At 40.9% G+C, this 12,831-nt stretch overlaps 1 protein-coding gene across 1 annotated transcript in view; it reads right to left on the bottom strand.

Annotated features, from left to right (window-relative positions):
- KMT2C (lysine (K)-specific methyltransferase 2C) overlaps positions 1 to 1,269 on the bottom strand; it is a 179,156-nt gene extending 177,887 nt beyond the window's left edge. Inside the window, exon 1 of the mRNA XM_010857354.1 lies at positions 436 to 1,269. Coding sequence (XP_010855656.1) covers positions 436 to 643 — 208 coding nt within the window. The 5' untranslated portion in view covers positions 644 to 1,269. The remainder of the gene's footprint in view (positions 1 to 435) is intronic.
- Between the last annotated feature and the right edge of the window lie 11,562 nt (positions 1,270 to 12,831).

The raw sequence follows: 12,831 nt of genomic DNA, 5'->3' as shown, positions 1-12,831 counted from the left end.
ATGCAAAAACACATGAGCTTCCTTAAGGCACCCAAAGTCAAGGAGACAAGGAAGTATTTGGTCTGGTTTAACCCAGCAGTTCACAGTATTATTAGCTAATGAAATGTACTTTCCCCTCACCTACATACTAACACAATAAACACACACCAGATGGTTCATAAGCCAGAAATTTACCAGGAGTTATCATGCAAATGGCCTAGAATTATGTTTATTCCAGTTTTAATTTTGCTTTAATAAAATATTTCTATACAGAGTTTAAATGATTTCTACTAAGAGCTTTTTGGGGAAAAAAGAAAGAAAACTCGGTTTTTTTCACTTTGTCATTACTTTTCAAACTACTTCAGCACATGGACACTTTAGAACTCAGTGGACAGCCGAACGCTGCTTGTGCAAAGGACTGAGTAAATTTTAAACTTGCTAGTTAAGCTCTGGCACCTGTTTCCACAGTATTTTCCGTCTCTGCGCTCTCCAGTCCGTCCATGCTGTCCTCATCTTCTGCTGCGGTTTTTCCTCTGCTTCGAGGCCTGCAGACCAAGAATAAACACATAATTAAATGGTACATTTGAAGACTTAGAATTCTACTCAAAATGAAGCACAGTAAAAGGTCCTTAGAATAAATTGATTTAGGCGATCCTCCCTTCATTTCACCGTGTCAGCAGTAAATGCCACACTTCATGGCTGCCTTCCCCACAGACTCAGCTGCTCCTTACACCCAAACATGGGGGCAGGCCCACATTACTACGTCCGTGTCATCGTAACTCACTTCTTCACACACTCCTCAGGCGAGGCTTTTCCCCTCTTCCACCAGACCTTGAGATGACTCCTGTCTACAGCAGTGGTGTTTAACTGCCCAGGTGGCTCTTTTCAAAGTGCACACACCAGGTTATACCTCTAGATCTAAAGAAATCGGGGAGTGACATCTCTGATCTCTATTTCTAAAATTTTACTCCTTAAGGAGAAAGTGAGGCATACCCCTGCAAACCATGCCCCACCCCCCAAAACACCCTCCATTAAACATAATTTAATCACACTAGAAGTGTGATGGATTTTTAACTTATAAACACTTCAGTAAAGTCAAATAAATGTTAAGAATCATGGTAAAGTAATATTTTTTTTAACCAATACAATTTAAAAAAACTAAGGCCTTTAACGTCTTTGATGTCTCATAAATGAGTCAAAAAAAAAATTTAAACAAATAAAGAAAAATCAAGACACTACACGTAAAAAAACTTAGCAACTGATAAATCAGTATTCAGATAATTTCAGAGCTTTAAATTATTTCATTACTTAAAAAGAAAAGGCACAAATGAACTGTTTATTTGAAAAATATCAAATGAGTCGAAAACAATTAAGAAATAGAGAAAATAATATGAAGAAAATAAAGCAAAAGGCTGTTTTAAACAACAGGAAACCCATTTAAATTTTACTTTTTAAAGGAAATAAATCCCTCAAAACTAATAAAGGAAAAGTATAAATCTTTTAAGTTAAAGTAATCAAAGTTCAAATATTTGATAAACAAACTACTACGAACTGTCTAAAGTCATCCTCACCCTCCCCAAAATTAAAAAAGAATACCTGAACCAAAACCCTAACATATCCAAAAACTGGGGATGAAAAAAAATCTAAATAAAATACCAATAATCAGAATATTAATATTAGAAATCTGCCAATATAACACACCAAGTCAAGCAGTCAAAACACCACCATTCATAAGAAGAGGGAAAAGAGGCAGAATAAAATGACAAAAATTTTGGGAAGGGGGTATTGAGGCTATGGCTGATTTTACTGTTCATGGGAAAAGGGAGAGAATAATTATCTTTAGAATTTATTAAGGCAACTTGTTATGTTGAACTTAAAACAGTTAAAGGGTAAAAAAGGAACAGAGGAACGAAGGTTTGATCAGTCCAACAGCAGGCAGACCAGGAGAAAAAAAACACCTGGTAAATAGAAAGTAAGAAATAAATATGAGTTTACACAGAAAAACTTAATGCTGCCATTATTTAACGATGAAAGTAATTCAGCAGTGTTAACTCAACAGAACTTCAAATTACATAAAACAAACACACAAAGAACAATAGAAAGAAACTGCTAGTTTCACAATCATCATGGGCTATTTTAACATCTCTCTCTCAGAAACTGATAGATGAAACACTAAAAGCATTTTAAGCAAGTATTTAGACAATACATTTAACAAGCCACATTAGACAACTCGATCAACCCTACTTGTGTCTGGCTCTGTTAAAACACTGGATAAACAAAACAAAATCCCTGCCTTCTCCAAACTACACTCTAGTAGGAAGATATATTTTTTATTCTTGAAAACAAATAAAACACAAGAAAATACTAGGGGGAAAAAGGCAAAGAATGAAGGACTAGCTATCTGTTTAAATACATTTATAAAATCAGTCACTCAGTCGTGTCCGACTCTTTTACATTTAAAAAATAAACTTGGTGAAATGAAATTCATCTGAGTAAGGAGACACTTGAGTACAGATGTGAAGCAGAACAGGAACCAAACCAGGCAGATATCTGGTAAAAGAGCGCTGCGGTAGAAGAAACAGCAAATGCTAAATTCTTAAGAGAAGAGCTGGCAGGACAGCAAGGACACACTGCCCAAGCAGACTGACTGAGAGGAGCCGTGAGGAGACAGGCGGCCTAAGAATATTTTTTAAAGGCGGGGGTGGCGATTCATTTGTTTAGAAACTCGCAGACCAATATAATGACTGGATACAGGGAGACAGGAAACTCTTGAAATAATCCCAACATGACTACTGTAGTGGCAAAGAGAATAAGAAATTAATTCAAGCGAGATTATGGAAGTAAAATTTCCATTTAATCTTCCCTTCATGTTCTTCATACCTGTGTCCACTCATTGCTGAAAACACGGAAACACACATGGCTTTGCTAGGCTAACCCTAATCTTCCAGGCCAATGCCCTGTTCTAAGTTTCTCTCGCCACTATCCTCGCCATCACTAGTTGTAAGTTTGGGGCACAACTGGCTTTACGTCAAACTTGTTTTATCTTGTTAGTATCTCAACGTATTGGTTGTCTGCATCAGGTGGTAGTTATTGTTTAGTGGCTAAGCCATGTCCGACTCTTTGTGACCCCATGGACTGTAGCCCACCAGGCTCCTCTGTCTGTGTGATTTCCCAGACAAGAATACTGGTGTGGGTTGCCATTTCCTACTCCAGGGGATGTTCCTGATCCAGGGATCAAACTCGCATCTCCTGTATTGGCAGGCAGATTCTTTACACCAGTCAGCCTCCAGGGAAGCCCCTGAATGGTGGTATTTACTCCTAAAAAATAAATTTTAATTTTTGCCTTGCTTTTCTTCCTGCTTCTATTTATTTCTTCCATTCTTGATTTTTGGCACCACTGAAAACATGCTTTTCACATTCATCAATCCATCAGAATACTACTGCTTCTGTCAACGGATCAATGGATCAACATTAGAAATTTGATTTTTCTGAATGTGAAACATAAAGCTCATATTGTCAAACCCACAGCAGTTGGCAATTTCCAAACTTAAATAGCAAAATAGATGCATAGATTTTCACAGCTCATTCACATGTTCTCGGTTTTGGTTTTAAATAGTCTAATTACAAACGATAACACAAAGATTATTTATTTTAATCTTTCTTTAGTTTTTCTCTCTTTTTCCTTTGTATCTCATAACCTTTTCATCTTAACTTTTCCTTGTTTCACTTTGCTGCAGAGAAATATGAAGTAAAATAATACAACTAACTCTATTTGAGAAAATTTTCCAAAATTCAATGTTTCTTGTTAATCTTATAAAATTAAAACTAATTAAAAAAAAACTAATTTGAATTCCTAAAACAACCTGGGGGCTCAGACAATAAAGCTTCCGTCTGCTGATGCGGGAGCCCCGGGTTCAATCCCCGGGTGGGGGAGATCCCCTCGAGGAGGCAATGGGGACTCCAGGACTCTTGCCTGGAGAATTCCATGGATGGAGGAGCGTGGTGGGCTACAGTCCATGGGGTCACAAAGAGTCGGACACGACTGAGCGACTGAGCATTCACTCACTCACTCATAAACAGACAAAGCATAAGAAACAGTATTATCAGACACTGGACAACAGGCAGGGAGAGAGCTGTAATCCCTGAGAAAAAGGAAACCAAAAAGGTGAACCTCACCCTCAAAGAGGCTTTCTGCATGGGGTTAATTTACAAACTGCAGCACACAGAGGGAACTCAGGGCTGGCAACTGTGCTGAAACGAGCACAAAGAAATCAGAAGTTGTGGAGCAGAGTACACAATACGAGGGAGCAGAGAAAAACCTCCAGAAATCTGCATAAGAGAGCCCTTGGGTTTTAGTCTGAATACCAAACTGTACCGTTGTGGTGTAAAACCTCACAAGGCCGAACAGGAAGTGCTTCCAAGGCAAGAACCAATAGAGGAAAGATGCAACATGGACGAGTCCCAGAGCTCACAATGAGCCAGCAATCAGTCATGCTCCCTCTGGCCAGAGTGCTAAGACCTCAGGGACTACACGTAACGGATTTGGAGCACACCTTTTGAAAGAGGGCTACATGAAGCCTAGAACAAACACTATTCTAAACCAGCCTTAAAAGAGCTGAAGAGTAACAACAGAATCAGAATGACCCACAATTAATTCAACTGGTGGCCAGAAAGGAAAAAAAAGGACATAACCAGAAGAAAAATCAAGGAATAGAAACAGAAAGCAGAGATGACAAACAGATAAGCATGGATAGTAAACCAGCTATTATCACTATGCCTCATGCTTACTGAATATGGAAAACATGAAAAAAGAAGCAAAATGGAAGCTGATAAAGGCTAACATCAAAAGATGACATCATATGAAAACTTCACTTTGAAAGATTAACATCTGATTAGCAACTGCAAAAGAAAGATGACTGACCTTCAAACACAGCAAAACAAAAACCTTCCCCAAATAAAGGACAAAGTGAAAAAAAGATAAACACAGCTACATGCAGTGCCCTCTGGGACAGTAACAACCAGTCTAATATGTGTGAAGCTTGACTAGGAGGGAAGGGAATGGAAAAAATATTTAGAGAAATAATAGCAACAAAATCTTACAAATTAGAAAAAAATAAAAACCCACAGGGATTTCTCTGGCGATCTGGTGGCTAAGACTCTGTGCTCCCAATGCAGGGAGCCCAGGTTTGATCCCTGGTCAAGGGAACTACATCCCACATGCTGCCAAGTAAAAACCTGCTTTACCGTCTGAGCCACCAGGGAAGTCAAGTAAAACCTAGCACAGCCAAATAAATAAATAAAAAGAAATAAACAAAACAAAACACAGACACAAGAAGCACAACAAAATTCCTCACACACACACACACCCTCCAGTAAGGCACGTAACAGTCAATCTGCTGCAAACAGCAAGAAAAAGAAATTTGTAACAGCAACTCCCCTCAAAAGACCTCTGTTTATAGAGTAACAAAAATAATGACTGCAACCTTTTCATCTGTGCTTGGAAGAAAATTATAAGGGGGGAAAAACCCATAAATCCTTGAATAAAACATACAACAAAAAGCATCCTTCAAAAATAACAGTAGGACCTCCCTGGTGTATCAGTGCTTAAGAATCCACTTTGCGATGCAGGGTACGCGGGCTTGATCCCTGGTCAGGGAACTAGGATCCCATATGCCAGTGGGGCAACGACGTCCATGCTCCACAACCAGAGAAGCTAGGCCAGCGCCACAGAAGAGACTCAACGACGCAACCAAGATCCTGTGTGTCACAACTAAGACCTGACGTAGCCAAATAAAGAAAACCAGCAAAAAATAAAACGAAAAATAAACAGATGCTAAACAAGTTAAAAGAACCTTCATTATATGTTCAGGAAATTCTTCAGACAAAAGGAAAATAATACTCAATAAATATCTAGACCAAAATTCCTGTATGCAAAAGAATAAAGAGTGATGTAAATGCTATGTGAGTACATTTATGAAAGACTTTTATACTTAAACCTCTTTAAAAATTAACTCACTGTTCAAAGCAAAAATAATAACTTATTGTGGGTTTCAAAATATGTAGAAAATTTAAATGTATAGAAAAAATAGTTCAACACATAGGAGGGTGAAAGCATGCTGATGTACGGGTTTTATATTGTATCTGAAGTGGTACTAACTGAGGCACCCTCTGAAGAGTTAACACTGTGCAATGTAAATCCTAAATCCTTTGTAAACACACACGGTCAGTTTATTAGTCCAACGGAAACAAAAACGGAATCCTAAAAATATATTCAATTAACCCAAAAAAGATAGGAAATGAAGAGAAGGAAACAAAGCAGAAAATGGGAGAGAAGGGACAAACACAAAACAAAGTGCGAATAGAGCTAATCCCTCCACATCAGTAATTATTTAAGGGTAAATGGTCTCAACCCAACAATTAAAAGGCAAAACTTGTCAGATTAAATGAAGACAGCAAGAATCTTCATTAAGGAGATACAGTCCTAAAAATGCATGCACTCCACAGCAAAGTTTCAAAACATGAAAGGAGAGATGTTTAAAGCCACAATTACACCTTGTTAGCACAACCCTCTGCTCAGTAACTGACACAGGCAGACACAAAGCTCAGTAAAGAGACTCAATTTAATACTACCAACCACATCCCTGGGCCGGGAAGATCCCCTGGAGAAGGAAATGGCAACCCACTCCAGTACTCTTGCCTGGAAAACGCCACCGACAGAGGAGCCTGCTGCAGGCTACTGTCCATGGGGTCGAAAAGAGTCGGACACGACTGAGCGACTTCACTTCACTTCACCAACCGCATGGACTGAACTGACAGTTAAAGAACACCCTTCCTAAGGACAGCAGACCACCTACTCCTTTCAGGTGACTGACCCCAAGATCAGACGGGTTCCAAATCGGGAAAGGAGTAGTCAAAGCTGTATACTGTCACCCTGCTTACTTAACTAATATGTAGAGTGCATCATGTGAAATGCCAGGCTGGATGAAGCACAAGCTGGAATCAAGACTGACGGGAGAAATAGCAACAACCACTAGTCCAGAAAGAAATGACCAGGAAAATCAGAAAACAGCTTGAGCCAAATGAAAAGGAAAACACAGCATTTCAAAATTTGTAACATTCAGGTAAGCAGTGAATGGGAAATTTACGATTTTAAATAGTAATATCAGGGGCAAGATAGGGGTAGGGAATTAAGAGGTATAAACTATTTTGTATAAAATAAGCTATAAGGATATATAGTACAACACAGGAAATATAATCAATATTTTATAATAATTATTTTATAAAATATTTTAAAGGTTTTATTACTCCATTTATAAACAGTAATATAACCTTTAATAACTGCAAATCACTGACAACCATTATGTCATACACCTGACACTTCTGAAATAGTGTACATAGATTATACCTCAATAAAAAACCAGTAAAAAAAAAAAAGTTATATAAAAAAACCTCTTAAGAGTAACATAGGTCTCCACTTAAAAGAAATTAAAAAATGAAAATCAAGACTGTAATAAGTAGAAGGGAAGAAATAATAAAGAGCAGAAATTGATGACATAAAACCACAACAGTTTGTTTTAAAACTGAAAACAAAAGATAGTTCTTTGAAAGAACAGATGACTAACCAACAAAAATGTTCAACAAAAATTTAAAACGCCTCACAAATTACCAATAAAAAATTTGAAAGCAGAGGGTCATCACTAGAGAGACTACACACATTAAAAGGATGATATTCTATTACAAACAATTTTGTCACTAAAACAGCAACTCAGACGAAATGGAGCAAAATCCTTGGAAGGCACAAATTATCAAATATGACTTAAGAACAGAGAATCTGAGTAACCCAATCACATATTTTAAAGACTGAATTTGTAAGTAAAAACCTTCACAAAAAGAAAATCCAATCCCTGATGGCTTTACTGATGAATTCTATCAAACTTTTAAGAAATAATATTAATCCTACACTATCTTTTGTAAAATAACGAATAAGAAAAGAACACTTTCTAACTCATTCTATGAGGCTGGCATGCCACTGACAGTAAAAATCAAAGACATTACATAAAACTAATATCCATTATAAACATAGGCCTGTCCCATAAGATAAAAAAAGAACACTCTTCCACCCATTTTTTGCAGATATTACAACTGTTATACATACCAAGTCAAAACAAGGGTAATGAAAGAAAATAAAATTACAGCCTATTTTTCACTTTAAAAACTCCAAACAAAAGATATCAAGGGGCTCCACCTCTAAATAAGTTGGAGAAATATATGCCAAACTTTTTTTCCACTGAATGTAAATAGTTCATGAAACAACCATTTGAGTTGCCTTAAAAACTTGTAACAGCAGTTTGTTCAGGAACAGACACCAAAATTCATCAAAGTATCACTAAGTTTACTACTATTTTACCTCTCCCGAACCCTGGCCTGAACTAAAAGAAGTCTGAAACCCAGAACTCAGTGCTGAGGTGCAGAAAAAGAGAGAGCTTGCCTGAACTGACCACAACCTGCCTGTGGGTGGGCCTGATCCGAATTAGTTTAAGAACACCTTTGCGAGCTGAGCTAACAGGTCCCACAGGGTGACTCGGTACTGCACACACAGCACAAACAGAAACGGTCCCGCAAGAGATTCTGAAAACTAAACTGACCTTACTGCAGCCCACAAAAGGCTGGTTGTAACCTGCAGCTTGTACCTACCCAGGCTCAGTGCCTGTTAAATCAAAATTACCAACCTTCTCCATAAGATGTTTCTAAAATCCACAGTCTTATAATATCTAAGATGTTCAGGAAACAATTCAGAATTACTTGATACTCAAAGAACTACAATAAAATCAAATCACCCGAAAAAATACAACAAGAGGCTAATGAACACAAGAGGCTAATGATAAAATGACAGAGGTTGGAATTATGAACACTTTCAGGCAGCTATTATAAAATGTTCGTATGAGCAATTCTGAACACTTAAAGCTTAAAATAGAAAGTATAAGCAAATAATGAAAAGACATAAAGAACAACCAAGAGGAAATTTTAGAAAGAAAAAATTACAAAACCAAAATAAAGGACTCAGTAGAAATAAAAAAAATCATTGATGGCCCTCAGTTCAATTCAGTTCAGTTCAGTCGCTCAGTCATGTCCAACTCTTTGCGACCCCATGAACTGCAGCACGCCAGGCCTCCCTGTCCATCACCAACTCCCGGAGTTCATCCAAACTCACGTGCATCAAGTCGGTGATGCCATCCAGCCATCTCATCCTCTGTCGTCCTCTTCTCCTCCTGCCCCCAATGCCTCCCAGCATCAGGGTCTTTTCCAATAAGTCAACTCTTCGCGTGAGGTGGCCAAAGTATTGGAGTTTCAGCTTTAGCATAAGTCCTTCCAAAGAACACCCAGGACTGATCTCTTTTAGAATGGACTGGTTGATCTCCTTGCAGTCTGAGGGCCTCTCAAGAGTCTTCTCCAACAAGAGCACAAAGGCTCAGAGGTAAAAGCGTCTGCCTGCAATGTGGGAGACCTGAGTTCGATCCCTGGGTTGGGAAGATCCCCTGGAGAAGGAAATGGCAACCCACTCCAGTATTCTTGCCTGGAGAATCCCATGGACCGAGGAGCCTGGCGGGCTTACAGTCCACGGGGTTGCAAAGAGTCGGACACGACTGAGTGACTTAACTTTCACTTTAACTTTCAAAACATATGTGGCCTAGACACTCCAATCAAAATACAGAGGTTATGTGAGAATCAATTTAAAAAAACTTGCCCCAACTACATGCTGTCTACTTGAAGCTGAAATCAAATGACGACACATTTGAGGAAACAGATCATACAACACTAACCGAAATTAAGCTGAAATGGATATGTTAGTACCATACAAAGCAGTATGTCATTTCAAATAAAATGACAAGGATAAAGAAGGGTATCACATGCAATACTGATTCCCAACAACAAATAATTCCAAATGTGTATGTAAACCTAACAACAGAACTTCAAAATACATGAAGCAAAAACAAAAAAACCCTTAAAGTACATTATTCTCACTGAATCCTCATAACTACCCTGCTGAAGTAGGCACTGCTGTCCCCGTTTTACAGATAAGCAAATTGAATCTGTCAGTCGTGTCCGACTCTGTGCGACCCCGTGGACTGCAGCCCACCAGGCTCCTCTGTCTATGGGATTCTTCAGGCAAGAATATTGGAGTGGGTTGCCATGTTCTCCTCCAGGGGATCTTCCTGACCCAGGGATTGAATCGGTGTCTCCTGCATCTCCTGCATTGGCAGGCAGATTCTTTACCACTAAGCCACCTACGAAGCCCCAAACTGAAATTAAGAAAGGTTAAATAGGTTACCCAAAGTCACTCAACTGGTCAGAGCTAAACTGTAGTGAGGTCAACATACTGGAAGAAGATCCACACACTCCCCCTGCTGAGGTCTATAAAACTACTGGTTTGCCCTAAACTTCCATTAAAACAACAACAACAACAAAAAAAAACCTGTTGAGGGTAGGGAAGCTTGCTACCTTGGGCCAGTGCCTGTATCTGCTACCAAATCCCACTGCTCAGCCATCAAAACGGGCAAAGGAAAAACACTTCGAGGCCACCTCTCCTCAAGCATCTCAGATTTCACTCCACTGGACAGGACACTGACTGACACACTCAAAAAAACAAGAGGCTGAAAGCAGGAATTTAAACAGGAATTTGGGATTGGAATGAAAACTGACCGTTCCCAGTCCTGTGGGCAGTGCTGACTTTTCCGAGTTTTCTGGCATATTGAATGCAGCACTTTAACAGCATCCGCTTTTAGGATGTAACTGTAGATCAGATGTTAATATTAGTTTGCTTTAACTCAGTCAGTGTTTGTTTAGAAATAGTGAGATGTTCCCTCTTTATCTCAGATTTACACCCATGTTCACAGGAGTTTACACCCCCGAGGACCTCACTCCAAGAGGTACTCAACTGAACAGCATCTGTTGATTCATCTCCCCTACCGGCCTCTCACCACCCAGCTCAGTGAAGGGCACTCAGTCGTGTCCGACTCTTTGCAAGCCCTTGGACTATACAGTCCATGGAATTTTCCAGGCCAGAATACTGGAGTGGGTAGGCTTTCCCTTCTCCAGGAATCTTCCTAACCCAGGAATCGAACCGGGATCTCCTGCACTGCAGGCGGATTCTCTACCAGCTGAACTATGAGGGAAAGCAGCTCAGAGGCAGTGGTAATACAGCGGTTACAAGCAGAGATTGCAGAGCCAGACTGCCTGGATCACAAGGCTAACTACCAGCTGCACAACCATGTGTGAGGGGCTTAAACTTGGTGCCTCACTTTCCTCATCAGTAAATTGGTATAAAAGAACCACCTCACAGGACTACCGTGAGGATTAAATGTAAAGCGCCTCCAATGCCTGTTCCCTGTGACCCTCTCCTATCCCGGGCCTTTATCACCTCCTTTCCCAGCTTGAACCCCATGATCAGGAGGCCTAACGCTCTGATCCTCAATACTTCCTCCCTTTATTTCATTCCCTTAAATTTGCCTGATAAAACCTCAATACTGATGAAAATGAACCTGGCATCTGCTCTGGCCCAGGAGCTCAAGCTGTGGGGAAAAGACACAGCCAAGTCACTGCCTTCAGTCTGCACTTCCAACCTCGCCCCTCCGGAAGCCCCTCACTGCCCAGCAATCACCGCTTGGCTCGGTTCACTCTCCCATTTCCTTAGATACTTATTTCATACTTTTTTGTCTTCAAACAATTGAAGACTCTCCATTCTACACCCTTGACAGAATTGGCTTGCTACTTCACTGGGGACATAGAGCTAGTCTGAGTTTCCTATCCTCCTCCGACCAAACCTTCAACTTCCCTGAAAACTCCCCTGTAGACTCCTCGTTCCCTCCCGCTAAACACGCCATCCAGTCTCCCTGCTGACACCCTCCCTCTGCCTGTGCTCAGGATCACGTTCTCTTTCCTGTTCATGAGCTCTGCACCTGCCCGACTCCCTTCTTCTCCTGAATGACCAACCCTTCCCCAGAAAAAGGAGTCCGAGCAGCATACAAATGGACTGTAGTAACACAGTCTTCTTTAAAAAACAAAGGAAAAAAAAGAAACCCTCCCCGGACACCACATCCTCTCCCAGTCCTGAGAGCAGCACTCCTTGAGCGCTCAGGACCCAGGTCCGCCCTTCGGCTCCATCGGATGGATCGTCCTTCCCCTCACCCCATCGAAGGGCCTGGATCAGAGTCACCGAAGAACAGGCTGACAGACAGCTGGGTTCGCCTGGACTGTGCCTGTCATTCTCGAGTAGCTGACTGGGCTCCTGTCACATTCAACAACGTCTTGGTTAGATCCCTGAGTTATCTAACTGCCAAGGACCTACGACATGCCAGTTCTCCACCCGTCAGACACCCGTGAGACCAGGGGCTGTTTTCTCCCCAGCTCCTTGGACACAACACTCTCCTGAGATTCCCCTACCACACCGGGCGCTTCTTCTCACTTCCTCTGCTGGCTCCTCTTGTGCTTTACCGACCCCGCAATGGTCGAGTGTCTGGGGCTCCGTCACTGAATCCTCTGCACAGGCTCGTGGCACAGTCTCTCTATAAACACTGGTAACTTCTGCATCCCTCCATTGCCTACCTCTCTGCTGCTGCTGCTAAGTCGCTTCAGTCGTGTCCGACTCTGTGCGACCCCACAGACGGCAGCCCACCAGGCTCCCCCGTCCCTGGGATTCTCCAAGCAAGAACACTGGAGTGGGCTGCCATTTCCTTCTCCAATGCATGAAAGTGAAAAGTGAAAGTGAAGTCGCTCAGTCGTGCCCGACTCTTAGCGACCCCGTGGACTGCTGCCCACCAGGCTCCTCCATCCATGGGATTTTCCAGGCAGATG

The sequence above is a fragment of the Bison bison genome, unplaced genomic scaffold (genome assembly GCF_000754665.1).
Source record: "Bison bison bison isolate TAMUID 2011002044 unplaced genomic scaffold, Bison_UMD1.0 scf7180017864379, whole genome shotgun sequence".
Taxonomy (NCBI): domain Eukaryota; kingdom Metazoa; phylum Chordata; class Mammalia; order Artiodactyla; family Bovidae; genus Bison; species Bison bison.
The sequence above is the reverse complement of the archived record's forward strand: the minus strand, read 5'-3'. Positions and strand labels throughout refer to the sequence as shown.